Below are 18,598 nucleotides of genomic sequence, written 5' to 3'. Positions count from 1 at the left end.
GTGATGTCAGGAAAACCCAAGGTTGAGAAGGCCACAGCCTTAGCCTCTTCTTGCAGACTCCCCAAGAGAGCTAGGTGAAGGGCCCTGCACCAACCAGAACCCAGCCGGGGCAGGCATGAGCACGGGTTAAAAGGACAAAGAAGTCCGGGTGCTGAAGGCGCCTGACAGAGTGCTGGACAACATACAGGCTCTTCACCTGAGCCTCCCACAACCCATTGGAGTCCTCCCTAGGTTGAGCTTTTGCGGGCTCGGCCCAGACGGCCCTCTTGCCTCCAGATCTCCAGCTTCAGGCCCTTTACCGCAGACTGGTAGGTGGCTCCAAGTGTAGGAACCTCATCAGAAGGGACTGTGCTTCCTCCTCCCGGGACAGATCTGGACTCCGGAGTCCTGGAGCCTGAAACTGGTGCACCACCCTCTGGAGCGAATCTCGGCGGTCGCCATCCCCACCTCCGCACTGCTGGAGCTGACAGGTAGCCCAGAGGGAAGCAGAGAGAAGGAGGGGTGCAGGGGGCGGGAGGAGGAGGGTGGAGCCGCCGGCGCGCCCCCTCCTTCGGGGCTGGCGGGTGGCGCGGCGGCGCGGCGGCAGAGGAGGCGGCAGGCGCACGGAGAGAGCCGCAGCCAGCCCAGCTCTGCTCCGGTTGAGGCCGGGATTTGCTCCCGACCCCTCCCTCCGTCCTCGCCCGGCCCAGACGCGCACCTGCCGGGTAAGTGTCATTCGGGTCCGCCGCCTCCGAGGCCATCATCACAGCCACCTTCGAGGCCACGGCGGCCGCGGAGGCGAGCTTCTCGGCTTTGTCTATGTCCTCCCGGCTCCGGCTCCAGCTGCGGCTGCGGCTGCGACTCCAGGACTCGGCTCTCAAGCTCCGCTGACTGCGCCGCGCGACGCAGGAGACTCAGATCTCAGGGCTGGCGCAGCAAAGGGGGTGAAACTTCTCCCAACTTTGGGTTCTGGGGAGAACCTGTTGACGCCAGGAATTGGCCGGGGGCATTGATGGGTGACAAACGATGAAACCAATCTCTGGTTCTCCATCAGGGCCGTCGGGGATTGGGGGTGGGAGAAAGATGGGGACTGGAGAGGGCTGCTGCTTGGGGAAGGGACTGGTGGGCTTTGGGGTCAGTGAAGAGAAATAGCCAGAGGGTGGCTTGGGAGAGGTCCTGCAGACTTCCCCGAGGACAAAGTTTGGGTGCCTGGTCGCTCTTTAGTTCGGAGAACTGAAGGAGGCTTCAGGGTCCGCATAGAGGCGCCCCTGACCACACCTCCTTTCTCGGGCTTCTGCTTCCCCCTCCCCCACCTGGCTTGGCTGGAGCGGATGACGGGCAAGAAAGGCAAAGGCAAGGGAAACAGGTTGTCAGTGATGCCCCACTTTGTGCCCCGTGCTCCGGGCATCCCTACTCTTTGGTGAGCTGAGCTTGTGGAGACCTGGGAAGGCAGGTTAAAGGCCACTACTATTCCAGTAAGAGCTGGTGGCAACTAAGTCCTTCTTCCTTGGGTGGCGGAGTGAAGTGGGATCTTTGGTTGTGGATCCCAGGTGGTCTCCATCTTCTTAAACTAACCCCCATCCCTTCTTTTCTGGGTTCCCCCTCACTTTCTAGGGCCTCTCTGAGCCTGCTAATGTTCCCTTCCTACAGCTGCGACCGAGGGCCATGTGGGCGCCGACCAGAAAGCCCGCAGACAGAAGCAGCCCGTAACTGACCAAACAAGGGGTCTGCAGCCAAAGCCTCGGCACAATGGAGGCCCCGTATTCCATGACAGCGCACTACGATGAGTTCCAGGAAGTCAAGTACGTGAGCCGGTGTGGCACCGGGGGTGCCCGAGGGACCTCGCTGCCTCCAGGCTTCCCGAGGGGCTCAGGGCGCAGTGCTAGCGGTACCCGGTCCGGGCTGCCGCGCTGGAATCGACGCGAGGTGTGCCTGCTGTCCGGGCTGGTGTTCGCCGCCGGCCTCTGCGCCATACTGGCGGCCATGCTGGCGCTGAAATACCTGGGCCCCGGAGCGGCGGGAGGTGGCGGAGCCTGTCCGGAGGGCTGCCCCGAGCGCAAGGCCTTCGCGCGCGCCGCCCGCTTCCTGTCTGCCAACCTGGACGCCAGCATCGACCCGTGCCAGGACTTCTACTCGTTCGCGTGCGGGGGCTGGCTGCGGCGCCACGCCATCCCCGACGACAAGCTCACCTACGGCACGATCGCGGCCATCGGAGAGCAGAACGAGGAGCGTCTGCGGCGCCTGCTGGCGAGACCCGCCGGAGGCCCCGGCGGCGCTGCGCAGCGCAAGGTGCGCGCCTTCTTCCGCTCGTGCCTCGACATGCGCGAGATCGAGAGGCTCGGGCCGCGGCCCATGCTCGAGGTCATCGAGGACTGCGGCGGCTGGGACCTGGGAGGCACGGCCGATCGCCCGGGGTCGGCTCGTTGGGACCTCAACCGACTGTTGTACAAGGCACAGGGTGTGTACAGCGCGGCCGCGCTCTTCTCCCTTACAGTCAGCCTGGACGACAGGAACTCCTCGCGCTACGTCATCCGCGTGAGTGTCTCCCCGACCCCCTCAACAATCCTCGCACCTCGCCTGAGACCCCCGCATCCTCGGCCCCGCGTGCCCCATGCTCGGTCTCGCGTCTGAGATACGGGTTCAGACTGAGAGGGGCGCGCGGGGCAGAGCGCGGGAGGAGGGCGCAAGTAATTTCCCTGGAGTAATTGCGGTGTTTAGCTGAGCTGCGGGAGCCGCATTTCCCAGCCCTCAGGAAGGTGGGGTTCGGGGAGTACGAGCTCGCAGGAGATCACTCGATAGGCTGGGGTTGACCAGGAATTCCAGAGGCTTCAACTCCCAGTATAGTGCCCCGCAGTGTCCCTACAGGTGGGGAAAGTGAAGTGAAGGCGGTTGGGGAAGGAGTGAAGGGTGGGCTCTCCAAGGTGTCTTCAGGCTGAGCTAACAGCCATGGGGTTTGGCTAGCTTCTCTGGTTGGAGAGAGGAGCTGGTTTTCATGCTCTCAGAGCTTGTGACAACAGATCCATGTTTGACTCATCCGTCCTTTGACATTTGAGTGGAAACACTGGAAAACTAGCCATGCACTTCTGACCTGGAGTCCCTGTTTTTCTCCCCAGATTGACCAGGACGGGCTCACCCTGCCAGAGAGAACCCTGTACCTAGCTCAAGATGAGGAGAGTGAGAAGGTGCCTAGGCAGAGGCTGGGGCTTCTGGGAAGGAAAGAGCCCCAGAAAGGAGTGTCCCAGGGGTGGGTGTTTCCCTCCCCATAACTGAGCTCTTTTCCTGGTGTATAGGTCCTGGCTGCATACAAGGTGTTCATGGAGCGCCTACTCAGACTACTGGGTGCAGATGCTGTGGAGCAGAAGGCTCAGGAAATCCTTCAGCTGGAACAGAGGCTGGCCAATGTGAGTAGGAAGGGCTGGGAGCCTCCAGGATTGGGATAAGGGGTGGGGAACATAGGTCAGGTCTGGGTCTATCTGGTCTCCACTCCAGATCTCTGTGTCAGAATATGATGACCTCCGCCGAGACGTCAGCTCCATGTACAACAAAGTGACTCTGGGGCAGCTGCAGAAGATCACCCCCCATGTGAGTGTTCCCAGACCTGGTGGTGGTTGGGGCGGGGTGGGGACTGCAAGTCAAACATCTTTAGGTATTTCTGAGGTCTCCCATGCCCCTCAATGCCCATGTGCTTTTGTTGTCTCTCTTTGACCCCTTTGTTGTCTCTTGTTGCTTCCCTGCTCCCGGGCCCCACAGTTACAGTGGAAGTGGCTGCTGGACCAGATCTTCCAGGAGGACTTCTCTGAGGAGGAGGAGGTGGTGCTGCTGGCCACAGACTACATGCAGCAGGTGTCTCAGCTCATCCGCTCCACACCCCGAAGGTGAGGCTGAAGATCCTCTACCCCTGCACTTTTTGCCTCAGGGCCCCTCCATCAGCACCCCAGAGCTGTCCACTTGGTGGACCTTTGTAAACCCTGTCTCTGCTTGAAGCCACACAGCAGGAGGGAGGTGGGAGTGCTGGTGTGGTAATCTAGATCCTCCAGTTATGCGCTCACTCCATCCCCGTGGGATCCTGGGTAGGCTAGGACCCCCTTTGGCTGTCCTCACCTCCTGGGATGGTGAGGCTGAGCGTTTGGAATACATAGCTGAAGTTATATAGCACATGGGTAGGTTCTTGGGAAAAATCCTGCTGGACCCTGTATATCCAGGGAAGGAAAGGAAAGCCATCAAGGGATGCATTTCTGAGTACTCAGTGTCCCACTCCAAAGGGAAATTGGGAAACAATGCTGGTCCATCAAGGTCAGGCTTAATGGCTCTCGTTAGTAGCAAGATCTTATTCTGTGCTGCTGGGGGCTGGGACATTTTAAGTTGATTTCTGCATATCTAAATTGATCTCTTTCTCCTCAGTGGGGCAGGGTGGGTACTAAGTCCTATCCTAGGGAGCACAGGCGGGTAGTATTGTGATGACCTACATAAGTATCTGTCTAGACAATCCCCTGCTTTACCTGGCCTCCAGGATCCTTCACAACTACCTAGTGTGGCGTGTGGTGGTGGTTCTGAGTGAGCACCTGTCCCCACCATTCCGAGAGGCACTGCATGAGCTGGCCAAAGAGATGGAGGGCAATGACAAGCCCCAGGAGTTGGCCCGAGTCTGCCTGGGCCAGGCCAACCGCCACTTCGGCATGGCTCTTGGTGCCCTCTTTGTACACGAACACTTCTCAGCTGCCAGTAAAGCCAAGGTCAGGCTGCCATGGGTCTAGGGTGGGGTGCAGGTCGTGAGCTCACTGTGGAGAATGGAAGATCTCACAGATCCCCTTGTGGTGAAGGTCCCAGGTTGGGTAGAGGGGCTCAGCTGTCTCTGAGGCTCTAGGATGCTCTCCCCTGGGACACTTGCATACAATCAGCTTCAGGTGGCTTGCCCTGTCTTTCCCCCTAAGAGTCCTTCTTAGTCGTGCTCTGGAGACATGACCTTAGGACTGTATAGACTTGTGTGGGGATGGTCTTCTCTTCCAGGCAGGAAGCTTGCTGTCATGCTGCTGAGTATAGGGCCCTACTTCCCATGTCTCCCCTTGGTGCCCAGCATGGTGTCCAGATCATAGGAATACCTTTGGTGCCAGGTGCTGGGGGTCGGATTTCACGCTTCCTTAGTTGACCCTTGATCCCTGACTTCTGACCCTGCAGGTACAGCAGCTGGTGGAAGATATCAAGTACATCTTGGGCCAGCGCCTGGAGGAGCTGGACTGGATGGACGCCCAGACCAAGGCAGCTGCTCGGGCTAAGGTGAGATAGACTCAGAGTCCCAGTTGTTGGCTCCATAGATATTACTTGAGTTCCTGCTGGGTATCAGGCACTGGGAATAGCAGGGGTAAAGATACAGAAATGCCTTTATGGAATTGGCATCACTCGGTCTGGCCTGTCTTCCCTTGGTCCCAGACCCATGCTATCCTGGAGCCCCCCACCCCTCTTTTTGCCTGTGGAAAGCTGTCTCCTAAGGCCCTGGGCCCCTTACCCCAATCTCTCGCCTGCAGCTCCAGTACATGATGGTCATGGTTGGCTATCCAGACTTCCTGCTGAAACCTGAGGCTGTAGACAAAGAATATGAGGTAGGCAGGATTTCCCTGCCTCCAGGCCCCAGGGAAGCCCACCACCAAACTCGGAGGAGAAACATGGCTCCCGAGGAAAGGGCCCGGCCCTGCCCCAGCTTCTGGCTGAGCACTGCCCGTCCCCATACAGTTTGAGGTCCACGAGAAGACCTACTTCAAGAACATTTTGAACAGCATCCGGTTCAGTATCCAGTTGTCTGTCAAGAAGATCCGACAGGAGGTGGACAAATCCACGTGGGTGCCTGGCCCTGAGCTAGGGGGTCAAGGAGGGCCATGAGGGAGAAGAGGGCTTGTTGACATGCTGGGACCATGGGCCGCTGCAAACATGTGAGAGGACAGTAAGGTGGTGGCTTAGCCCAGAGAATGCACTGTTACATGCTAGCCGGGATGCCAGGACCACCTTGAAGGAAGCTAGGGTGTGAGGAGCCTGGGGAAGTCCTGTGTACCCTCAGGTGACTCTGGCCTCCTTGCACAGGTGGCTGCTCCCTCCACAGGCGCTCAATGCCTACTATCTGCCTAACAAGAACCAAATGGGTAAGGAGTTGTGTCCTGATCTGCTCAGGGTGGGTCCGGAAATGGATACGTTCCCCCCAACCATGCCTTTCTCTTAGTGTTCCCAGCTGGTATCCTGCAGCCCACCCTGTATGACCCAGACTTCCCACAGTAAGTAGGGAACTTAAAGGGTGCGGTTGTTGGGCTCCCTCTCTGACTTGCTCTCTGGCTCATGTTTAGCTTACTTTCTCATACATCCCGGGCCCACCTGCCTAGGGATGGTGCTGACTACAGTGGGCTGGGCTCTCCTACATCAGTCACCAATCAAGATGGTCTCTCAAAGGCCTGGCCACAGGCCCATCTAATCTTGGCAATCCTTCACTAAGACTAGCTCAGATGATACGAGGCCATGCCAAGCTTACAGATAAAGCCACATGTCCCAAACCACAGCTCGGCATGGGTCACCGGTCCCTTTCATGGAGTCTTTAAGGAATCTGGGGGACACATGCTGAGGGCCTTGGAGATAGATCTCTGGGGCCTCCCTGGATACCTGCCAGGGGCAATAGGGGTCTGGGCAGCAATGTGGGGCTCTCAGAGGGCAGTTGAGGTCTGGGGCTTAACTTGCTGCTGTGGGTTCAGGTCTCTGAACTACGGGGGCATCGGCACCATCATTGGGCATGAACTGACCCATGGCTACGATGACTGGGGTAAGGCCTGAGAGGGTTTGGGGGAGGGGAAGGGCAGGAATCGTGGAGGATGAGCTAGGGTTGGCTGGTGGGAGGGGAGGGGCTTGGTGAGAGGAGGGGCTTAGTGCCCAGCCTGACCTTAGGGTGAAGCTCCTCTTAGCCTGCTGGCTATTGTCGGTGCTCACAGGGGGACAGTATGACCGCTCAGGAAACCTGTTGCACTGGTGGACTGAGGCCTCCTACAGCCGCTTTCTGCGCAAGGCCGAGTGCATTGTTCGTCTCTATGACAACTTCACCGTCTACAACCAGCGGGTGAGACCTTCCATCCTCGTCTCCAGTGCCCCTTTGGCTGGCCACAAACTGAAAGCATGCATGCTCATGTGCACATACGTGTACCCAAATAAAGTACCTGCACACATGCTCTCGATTCCCATGTACGCCAACAGCCACAGAGTTCTCAAAGATCTCAAAGGCGCATGTGTAGGGGTGAGGGGAAGAAAAGGCTTTTCCTTAATTCCCTGGAAAAGGGGTACCTGCAGTAGGTCAGGGTAGCCTAATCTGTGGGAGGTCAGCAGGCCCCGTGCAGCTTCCTCCTCTTCCTTTTGGCAGGTGAATGGGAAGCACACACTTGGTGAGAACATCGCCGACATGGGAGGCCTCAAGCTGGCCTACTATGTGAGCCACCCAGCCTACTCTCTGTCTCTGCTGGGGGACAGGTGGGAGTGGATGAGAACCCTAGACTAGGGACACAGCCCATCCCTGCCCATTCTGCTGATGCTCTGGCCTAGGCTGGAGTCCTCGGGATGGAGGGGAGAAAACAGCATCACTTTACTGGGAGGACTACCTGGAGGAGGTGGCACTGTCGAAGGATCAACCTGCCAGAGTAGAAAGCTGGACAGGCGGGGAATACAGAATTGATGGTACAGAGCTGGGGTGGTGGGAGGAGGACTCAGTGAAGGATGGAGAAGAGGCAGCGTGCAGCACAGGCACTTGGCCACCGCAGCTCCCTGCTCTCCACACTCGCAGGCCTATCAGAAGTGGGTCCGGGAGCATGGCCCAGAGCACCCGCTGCACCGGCTCAAGTACACACACAACCAGCTTTTCTTCATTGCCTTTGCCCAGGTGAGCCAGATGAAGACCGGATAAGGGTCAGGAGGGACCGAGTAGGGAACACAGCGTCCGTGCTCAGTCTCAGTCTTGCCCAGGCCTCACATGAGCATCTCCAGAGTTCAGCCTGTCTGTCTGTCCGTCCACCTGCCCGCCTGTCCATCTGTCCATCCATCCATCCATCCATCCATCTCCTATCTATCGCCTGTCCTCTTGGAGGTGATGGCCCATGGCTTCTGCTGGGCCCTAAGGGTGGGGGACAGGGTAGAGACCAGGCGGTAGACACCTGGCTCCATTTCTCCCTCTTCCCTTTCCCGTTGGCCCCAGAACTGGTGCATCAAGCGACGGTCACAGTCCATCTATCTGCAGGTGCTGACAGACAAGCACGCGCCTGAGCACTACCGGTATGCTTGTCTGTCCTCCTGGGCAGTCCCCTCCTCCTCGTGTCTGCATGGGGTTAGGGGGACAAGAAGGGACAGGGGTCAACTAGAAGTGATAGGGTGGCCAGTGAAACCCACACTGCTGGGTTCTCTCCCCCACCTCCAGGGTCCTGGGCAGCGTGTCCCAGTTTGAGGAATTCGGCCGGGCCTTCCACTGTCCCAAGGACTCTCCCATGAACCCTGTCCATAAATGCTCTGTGTGGTGAGCTTGGGCATCTGTCTGTCTACATGCACGTCCCCACTGCCCTGCATGGATCACCTCTACCAGCTGCTGGGGCAACATGAGCCCCATATGTCCCTGCTCCAGGTCTATCTTCCTTTCCAACCTTTATGTGATTGTGTTCCCACCCTCTGCAGTCCTTTACTTAAGCAAGGGCCTGGAGTAGGGGTAAGGCTGGGTTCTGGGGGCGCTCAGGGGGAAATATGAGGTCCCCACACCTGGCTCTAGGCAGCTGGACCCCACTGGGGCTGGAGTGTACAGGTGCACCTGCTGTGTTCTTGCTGCTAAATCTGGTCAATAAAGCTGCCGTACTCTAGTCTTGGCCTCCAGACAAGTGGGGATGGGGGTCCCTCTGGGTGGGAGGCTCAGACCTATAGCAAAGCTCAGACCCTGGAGTGTCATTTCAGCTCCCTCCGTTTTGGATGCCTCTGTTTCACCCCTCTGCTAACTACTGCTTCCTCCCCACTTAGACCGCCTTCCTCCCTGTCCCCCACAGCCATGAAGGTAATAGAGCCCCACTACTTTCTAGGGCGCAGTCCAGCCCTGTGGCCTGCTGACTTTTTACTTTTAGAGTGATACAGGAACTTGCTAGCAATGGAAAGCCCGGTGGTTTGTTTGTTTGTTTGCTTGCTTGTTCAGTGTTCCAGTCTCCATGTCAGCTTCTCATTTGGGAAGGTGACTAGGGCCCCAGGTTCCATCAGCTTGAAGCCAGCCCCCATAGCATCTGGCCTTCTGCAGCTTGGGGCGAGGGATGCTATGTGAGCTAAGTAGTAGTAGGTAATTAGCTGAGGGGCTCCAGACACAACCAATGTTGGAAGGGATTCTGCCTGGGCTGCCCACTGGTGTGCCCAGTCGTGGGGGGCAGTGCCAGGTGAGAGGATCACCTTGTTGGGCAGCCTGATGGTCCCTGCGTCTGTAAGGAAGGAAGCCAAAGGTCACCTGCCTTTCCTCCCCGGTAGTTTTTTTTCCTTCCATGGCGTATCTCCACTTTACCATATCAGTCTCTTACCAGTGTTGGCATGCTCAGAGAATGTCTGACCAGTGTTCCCAGCTTAGAGTTGACATTTAAAAAGTCCCAATGATCTCAGCTTGGGCTACAGTAGTGTGTCCCTGATGAGGGAACCCCCAGAGTCTAGAAGGCCAGTCTTCCTCCTAGTCTATGGTAGTCACAGAGGATTCCCAGGTGTTGGGAAAGCCCAGCTCAGAGTGAATCCCATGCAGGACTGGGTTTTATAGCTTTTGTCCTGGGCTGAGTACATATATACCATGCCCCTTGGGAAGCTTGCATAGAAGGACACTTGCCTTAACCTGTGAGATACTTTAGGGTCCCCCCCATGTCCTAGACTCACCCCACCCTTCTGGCCTGGGTATAGGGAGAACTGGGTCTCCAGACCCAGCCTCCAGGTCACTACCAAGATTCCCCAGCTGAGCTCAGTTCCTCTGCCACTGAGGATGCAGCCCAAGAAGGCCTCAGGGCAGCAGGCCAGGCTCTCCCCACTACAACCATACCCTGCTGAGGACATCTGTGTAGTGCTGGGAGAAGGCATGGACCGCCTGAGCTAGAGGCTCTGCTGTAGGCTGAAGCCCATGGTCACCCACTAGCTCCCACAGTGTTGTTGCAGATAGATTCTTAATAAATGCCTTCAATGAAACCCAAAGTCGTGGACCTAGTAACAGGTCACCTGCTGGCATCCATGTCCTTTTGCATTCAGACGTCCAGAATCTTTGTATATGGGTTCTGTTAGGAAGCCATTGATTGATTAGATATCCTGAGGTGGAGGGGCTCACATAAGCCCAGCACAACACTGAAGCTCCTGCCTTAGGTTCCTTTCTGGGGGTTGGGGGACATCAATGCAGCTTTGAAGGCCCTTCCAAGCCATAATGATAGGAGTCTAGAAGCCCAGAAGGGTGGCGGTAGGATTGGCTCCGGTGAGCTACTGTTTACGGCAGGAATCCAAACAGCCCACTGGGATGACAAACACAGCCTTCCACTAAACATTTAATGGCAGGGAAATAGAGGAGCTGGAGGTGTTCTAACTGGGCTCCATTCGCTTCAGCTGCCAAGCATCCACCGGTGTGTTCGAGTGCCCAGCGCTGCACTTCCTCCCCAGCAAGAGTTTCTGAAATCGGCTGTTTGGGCCTTTCCAGGCTGAATCTGATCCCACCATCTATCCTAGTGACTGGCCCTCAAGCCCAGGAGTTACTGCTGTGTGACCGAGGGAGTTAGCTACCTTCTCTGGGCTCCTAGCAGCATAGGAGTAAGGAGGGCCCCTAACACTAGCTCACTACAGCATGCGGTAGACCCACAGACCAGCCCTCTTCCCTCTCCAGTGCAGCTTCTCCGTAGTACCCTACCTAGGCCGTGCCCCGTCATGAATCCTGCTGTGGGTACTGATACAAGCTCAGCTCTGGGACCTCATGGCCAGGGGTTCAGGAATTATTTCTCAGCTTGGTGGGAGATCTTCCTTTGAACAAGTAGGTGAGGATTTGAAGCTACAAAGACATCTGGGTGGGACATCCTGAAGATGAAAGCATCTATCTCCAGCTTGGTGACCCTGAGTCATATGACACCCTCAAGGGCCACTGTCTGGTGCCACTGAGGCCCAAGCTGCTCTAACACATTCGGAGAGGCCCAAATTTGGGTCTTTTTAATCCTTGTGGTTGACCTCTTGAGCTGATCCAGATGTCAAGCACCCCAGAGTGTGCCCCAGTGCCAAGAACCCTAGGTGCCATATGTGTGTGTGTGTGCCATATGTCTTAAAAATTGCCTGAACCTTATTGCAAATGTATTTGGAGAGTCTTCCACATAGAAATTCCTCTGGGATGGACCCCAGGGGGCTTGCTTGGTCTGGCCTCTTCTACTGCCCTATCCCTATGCATATACATAGAAACATACATATAAACACACACACACACACACACACAGAGAGACTGGCAGAGACAAAGAGAGGTAGAGTTAGACATACACAAGGACTGAGAGAGGCAGAGACAGACAGAGACTGGTAGAGATAGACATACACAGAGAGAGACAGAGATAGAGAGACAGAATTACATACAAAAAAAAGATAGACTGAGAGAGGCAGAGAGACAGAAAGACAGACACACACACAGAGACAGAGAGAGGTTGAGATAGAAAGGCATACAGAGAGAGATAGACTTAAGGCAGAGATAGATAGAGACAGACAGACAGAGACAGAAACAGCAAATGAACAATTTCCTTATTTTCATGCTGGCCCCAGATTGTCTAGAGGCTGCGCACTCTCTGCCCACCCATTGTCCTTTGGAGCCACCATGTGCCAGGGCAAGGCAGGACTGTGGCCAGACTTCACAACCCAGCTCTCCTCTTCACCACGGCCTCTGAACCAGACAGGGAGGAATTTATTCGCACAGACAAGAACTAGTTCTCTCCCACCCCTTAAAAGAGGAGAGTTTCTGTTTGAATTGGTATTTTCCCCCTTGTTCTCATCTTCCCTGGCAAAGGGTCACCTCCATTACCTCCAAACCCACAGGGTCTATGAATGAACTTCTTGTAAAACCAGGACTCTTTGGAATCAGTAGCCTGCTGTTCAGGTTTAGGCCACTGAGCAGCAATTGATCTGCAGGAGGTGGTCCTTGGGAGAATTCATGGAGAAAAATTCACCCCGGCCATGTTATTTATAACTCCTTCATATGCTTCCAGAAGGTTTCAGGACAATGAGAAACTCAGCCCATCCGCCCCAGGGAGGTCCTTGCTCCATAAGCTCACTTGTCACTGTGCTTTGAAGTCCATGGATTTGTATGGCGTGTTACTGACCGAGGGACCTTGGCAGCCTTACAGAAGAGCGCAGATTTCTGCCCCACCCTCCAGGCAGTCATTGGGCCCTGCCTGCAGTACCATCAGGACCGGGGACTTTCCCTTTCCCGTTGATAGAAATGGCTGCCCTGACCCCACCTGGCCTTTCCTACAGTCCTCGTGGTGAGCTGGAGCCCACACTCTGGGGTCCTTGCTCCCCACGACCAATACCATAATTTCTTCCTTTATCTAAGGCAAACCGCAGTCCCCTTTCCCTCACAGGTGTTACCCCATCGCTGCCAACCACCCTCCCCCTTCGTTCTGACTTATTCCTGGGACATGAGTTGTGGCTCATGTGGAGCCTCAACTGAGGTGAGGACCCTCAGCTTTTGTTTACGTGTAAGTCACCTACCTCTGAGGTGACTTCCTGTACGCTCCATACTCTCCTATGCATTGTGCAGCCAGAGCCGTGTGCTGGCGTAATGGGGAGCATAGCGGCTTTCATTGTGCCTCATTGTACCACAGACTCCCTAGCTCAGTTACATTTCTAGCAGACATTGTGTTCAGGTGGAACAGAAATAAATCCACCTACTGGATCACAGTGGAGACCCCTTCCTCCCCGCCCTCCTCTCCGCTGTAATCAGCACAGGGTTCAAGGTGCCTAGAGTGATGGATGGGGCATTGGGTTCAGTCCCAAAGCGGGCTAGAGTCCAGCATGAGCTCATCTTGTGGAACGTAAAGCAGGCGCCTGGCTTCCACGACCTCAGCTTCTGCCTGGATGTGGGAGCCGCTGGCAGGCGCTCGCAGCTGATTCATTGGGCCGGCAGGCAGCTCAAATCCCCAAGCTGCTGTCACATGAAGCTGTAAAGGCGCATCCCTCCTTGTCTATACTTTGCATAAATAAGGAAAAAAATTCTCCCATCTTCCTTTGGGACTGAACAGTCGCAGGGGCTGCTGTCAGGAACTTGGGAGGTGATGTCTGAAAGTGTCCCCACTTTGAAGAAAAAAGATCTCTTTAGGGGAAAATTTTCCTTTTACCTGAGGAGCTCTGGCCATGGTAAAGAGGATCTGAGAAGCCGTGCTAGCCAAGGGCGAGACTCTGTAAACATGATGTTAAAGGTGCCAGAGGACCACATCATGATCTGGTGGTCCCAATTTTAGGGTCAGTGGGGGGGGGGCTCTCAGTACTGAAGCAGGGGAAAAGCATTTCTTCCCTGAAGGGCAGTTCAGCAGGCTCCTCCCCCTTTGGGTTCTCTGGCATCGTGACAATGCTCAGTGCTGGCAGGCTGGCATCCCTAGTGGGCAAGGTTACATCAAGGGGAACTTCTAGCTGTTTGCAGGTGCTGCTGGCAAACACAGCAGAAATAAGTAGGCCCTGGGGCCACCTTTGATCAGGGGTGAGATGGGAAACCCCACACAGCTTCTGTAGACCTAGCTCTGGAAGGTGGGAGGCTGGTGGGAGGCTTCCTCAAGGGGCCTGGAGTCTGTCATGCAAATGCTAATGCTAGAGACACCTGCTTCTAGGACCGGTGTCAGATGCAACATCAGCGGCAAGGGCAAGAGGAGGGCACACCTGGCACCTGCCTGAATCTTCTCTAGTGGCTGAGGCAGCTGTGCCCATTTTTTCCCTTTGTGGAACTTTCTACGCTAGCTGCCAGTGCTTGGAGGGACTTTGGGAGTGGGGACAGGAAGTGGGAGCCTGTGGTGCCCTCTGGCCTTGCCTGGGGCAGATCTGTTTGGGGCAAGTTGACCACCATCATAGGAGCTTAGTGATTTGGCTAGAGGCTACCAGGTGCTCCTGAGTGCCCACTATGTGCTACAGTATCTTCAGGTATACCTCTGTCCTATGCTTTGCCACAACCCTGTACAGTGGACAACCTGCATCAGGAATAGTCAGTCTTCATAAGTAACGGCAACTTCAGTGCTGGGGATGTGGCTCAGTTAGGGGAATGTTTGACTAGGTTGTATAAGGCTCTAGATTTGATCCCCAGGACCGCATAAACCCAGCCTGGGCTACATGCCAGTAATCTCAGCACTTGAGAGATGGAGGCAGGAGGTTCAAGGGTTCAAGACCAGCCTGTTCTGTGAGACTGTCTAAAAACATCCAAGCCAAGCCAAACAAAAAAAATCTGGGCTGGAAGATAGTCAATAAAATGCTTACTTTGCTGGCAGCAAGACCCAATTTTGATTCCCAAGACCCATGTAAAAAGTCAGGTGCATTGGTATCCACATTTATGACCAGCTACATGTGTACACGCAGGAGGTAAAGCCAGGAGGGTCCCTCGGGTCACTGTGGTCAAGATAGTCCACTCGGTGAGCTATAGAGTCAGTAGAAGACTCTGCCTTAAAAACAATAACAACAACACAAACCAAAAATCAAACCCCAAAAAGTGAATGGCTCCTGTAATGTCTGAAAGGCTTTTCTGATCTCCACATGCATGTGCACATACATGCATCTTCATACACAAGTGCATCATAGGAACATTCATGTGAGTGTACAGACACACACACACACACACACACACACACACACCTGTAAAAAATCCTTTTTTAAAGTACTATTTGAAACACTCCCTCCCATCCTTTATAATACAGCCTCAGCCATGGGTGCCTTGAGATATTCGTCAACGACAGCATAAAATCCTCATGGTTCACCAGACATTTAAAAACAGACTTCAGAACATGAAGACAAACCCCTGTAATTTTTTTCCCCGATGTTTAGAACTATGTGCTTCTCAGCCTAGTACTTTGGATATTTCCCTAAGCAATGATAAATATTTGGAAAGCTTTTGTAAAGTTTCTTGCATAATGGCATAAGACAGGAAAAAAAAAAAAAAAAAACCCACCTAGCACCAGGCAAACACTTTTTCTTCCTGTAGCAGTAAAAATGGCAGAAACAATGAACAGTAAATGATCTGTCGACAAACCGAAAGGCATATCTTTGTCAGCAAATACTCCTGAAAGATATGGGGGAAACACTGCTGTTCATTGGAAGAGACAAGTGTTAGAGGAAATTACCCAGTGTGGGAGGTTTGCTGTACAGTTGACTGAGAGTACAGATGTTTCTCAGCTTAAGGTATCTGCTGGATTCTCTCCCAATCACAAAATGCACACGATGCCGCGGAGAAGATATACGGCCGCAGTAAATGCCTTGTTGAATAGAATCAGTGGCCTATGGGGAGCACGGCAGAAGCTACGCTGATGGAAGAACCAGATGGAAAGGATTTTTAAAAAGGATTCTGGGTAACAGTCAGGGCTCAGTGGCTTCAAAAGTCACCCACCCAACTCTTCAGCCCAGAGTTAAACCAGCACCGCAGGCAGAAGCCTGGGCGTACATCCATGTAGGTTGTTTAAGAAAACAAGATTGTCCTATTAGAGAGGACTCTTTGTGACTCTTGATACTGTAACGATTATCTCAGAAGCTTTCTAGACCCGAGAGAATGAGTCAGGAGTAACTGTGGCAAAGTCCTAGAAGGAGGCGTCCTGAGGCTTCCCCACCCCTTCCCTGCCACATCATCAGGTCTCATGTGCTGCCCAGCTAATCTGGAACTCCTGAGCTCAAGAAACCCTCCTACCTCTGTCTCCCCAGTAGCCGAAACCACTACTTCCCTCCTCTCCTCTCTCCCTCTCCTTCTTCTCTCTCCTTCATCTCCTCTTCTGACTTCTCTAAAAAATTATTTATTTGTTTTTGAGACAGTTCTCACCATCTCACCATTATGTAGACCAAGCTGGTCTTGAACCTGTGGCTATCCTCTTGCCTCAGCCTCCCAAGTGCTAGCAATTCCAAGGCTATCCCACCATACCTGGCTCTCACTCAAAATATGTGTGCTGACATTAAGGCAACAAGGGATGTCTGTTCAGGGACTTAGTAAAAAGGCTTGAAAAAAAATATGAATGCACTTTTCTTGCTCACACCTCTTTAGTAAAGAAGTCCCTTTAATGAGGAAGTCATAAGAACGCCATCTTGGAATCTTGAATAATGACTTGTAGTGGAGAAGGAGAACTTGACAATAGATTTGAACAGGATGCTCTTTGCCCTTTGCATTTGACCAGTGACCAGTGACCAGTGAGCAGAGAACAGTAGCCAGAAGAGGCTTGGATGGCCTCCTCTACTATATCTCTGCCTTATTCCTCTGGGACAGTCTGTTTCTGAGCCTGGAACTCACTGCTACCAAGCTCAGGAGATCCTCTGGGCTTTGTTCTCCTTAGTGCTGGGGTATACAGGCATGTGAGACCAAGTCTGGTTTCTTATGTGGGGACTGGGATCTGAACTCTGGTCCTCATGTTTGAGCAGCAAATGCTCTCAGTGCTAGCCATTAGTCCAGTTCCCGAAAAGGCTTTTCACAAAGGCTTGATTCTATAGCCTAAGATGTATTTTTAGAAATGAAATTCTTGCCAGGCAGCAGTGGCTCACACTTTTAAACAGTCAGGAGGTAGAGGAAAGCAGATCTCTGTGAGTTCCAGGACAGCCAGGGCTACACAGAGAAACCTTGTCTTGAAACACCAAAAACCAACCAAACAAGAAAATTTACTTGTTCACTGTGTGTGTTTGTATTTGTGTGTGTGTGTTTGTGTGTGCCATGGATTTCTTGTGGAAATCAGAAGACTGTGTTGTAGAGTTGGGTTTCTCCTTTTACCTATATGTGGACCTGGGGATCAAACTTGCATTGTTGGGCAGTGAAGCAAGCACCTTTATCTGCGGAGCCATCTTGTTGGTCTCTCAGCAATATGTGATCAATAAAATCCTCATATTTACACCTTGAAACGTGTAAGTAAAGACTAACCTAATCTGCTTTTTGAAATTCCGGTATTATCTCCGCACACCGTCACATATGCCTCCTAACACACAATTTAGTACTTTTCAGAACATTCACAAAGTTGAGCATTAACCAACATCTAATTCCAGACTAAGCTGTTTTTTTTTTTTTTTTTAAACCACAAGTTTTAAAATGAAGAGGTCCTTGGGTTTTGAACAAATTTATAAAACATAAACGTGTAATACTGCTCCATTGTGTGGAAAGGACAACTAATTGACACCCAGGAAGACAGAAATATATCAGCCAAACAAAAGCCTCGAATAATTGGTGGATGGAATTTAAAAACCAGTATGATGGCTCTGGGAGCTCTGTTAACGATGCCTTCTTCTACTCACTCCCATATTTTCACGACAGCCACTAAAATCCAGAATTGAAATAAACTACTCCTAGAGCCAAGACTTCAAATTGATGTTTCACAGTGTTAAATCAAGATTTTAGCAAATGAGGAAACATATTCACTCTTTCTAATATTACTAGTGGGAGAAAAGTGTGTTTTTGTACCTTCATAAATGTACAAATCAATTTGTAGTGTTGCAAAAATTTACTGGGAAACACAGATGAACCCACCTTTACGTAATTCTTTCAAATGTCCTCATTGGGCAGGTTAGGGGCAGAGAACTATACTGGGGGTGGTGCTCCACCAAGTTCCTAAAGCAAGTCAGAGATGATTAGGGTCGGCACCTCCCCTCTGGCTGGCCAGTGTCTATATCTACACCACTCCCACCCCTGAAAAAAAACCAGAAAAAAAGGGGGGGGGAGACTGTATATTTCCAGGAACAGGCAAAGTACCACATCCTGAATTCTTTTTTTAAAAAAAAGGTTTATTTATTTTTATTTGTTTGAGTACACTGTAGCTGTCTTCAGACACACCAGAAGAGGGCATCAGATCTCATTGCAGATGGTTGTGAGTCACCATGTGGTTGCTGGGAATTGAACTTAGGACCTCTGGATGAGTAGTCAGTGCTCTTAACCACTGAGCCATCTCTTCAGCCCCCCCTGAATTCTTATTCAAAGGCTTGTGACCCCAGCACCATAGACTTTAAAGTTCTCACTCTTCTTCAACAGCTCTTTGCAGCTCCAGCTTTGCATTCTTTGTCCCACCCACCTTCTCTGACCATCATTGTAACCTCCTCAGCTGACTGCTGCCTCAGGGCCTTTGCACTGCTGTGCTGTGTTGTTCGGGCCTGCAATGTGTTCAGGATTCTTGCTCAGCTGGCTGTCTCTTCCTGCCCTGATCTCTATCGTTACCCACCCCTCCCACCTGAACCCTGTGCTCCAGGAACTTTGGGCTTTCCTTCTGCAAAGGACCTACTAAAAAAATTCTAGGAGTGTGGCTCATGCTTAAAATCCCAGCATTTGGGAGACTGCAGCAAGTAGATTGCCATAATGTGAGGCCAGCTTGGGCTGCAGAATCTCAGGAAGAGGGAAAGGAGAAGGGAGAGGAGGAGGAGGGAGAGGAGGAGGGAGAGGAGAAGGAGGAGGGAGAAA

The 18,598-nt window shown here is 53.1% G+C and overlaps 1 protein-coding gene across 1 annotated transcript; it reads left to right on the top strand.

Moving 5' to 3' along the window:
• Positions 1–1,728: 1,728 nt before the first annotated feature.
• On the top strand, positions 1,729–8,507 carry ECEL1 (endothelin converting enzyme like 1; the record flags this gene model as incomplete). The annotated part of the gene is made up of 17 exons (XM_080932815.1): positions 1,729–2,514; positions 3,093–3,161; positions 3,270–3,380; positions 3,469–3,561; positions 3,730–3,854; positions 4,490–4,712; positions 5,155–5,253; positions 5,502–5,576; positions 5,707–5,810; positions 6,052–6,110; positions 6,188–6,239; positions 6,708–6,775; positions 6,942–7,066; positions 7,364–7,429; positions 7,781–7,876; positions 8,189–8,265; positions 8,408–8,507. 17 exons carry the CDS (start codon positions 1,729–1,731, stop codon positions 8,505–8,507), a joined length of 2,328 nt encoding a protein of 775 aa, XP_080788941.1.
• Positions 8,508–18,598: the final 10,091 nt, after the last annotated feature.

The sequence above is a fragment of the Micromys minutus genome (genome assembly GCF_963924665.1).
Source record: "Micromys minutus genome assembly, chromosome: 19".
Lineage (NCBI taxonomy): Eukaryota > Metazoa > Chordata > Mammalia > Rodentia > Muridae > Micromys > Micromys minutus.
The sequence above is the reverse complement of the archived record's forward strand: the minus strand, read 5'-3'. Positions and strand labels throughout refer to the sequence as shown.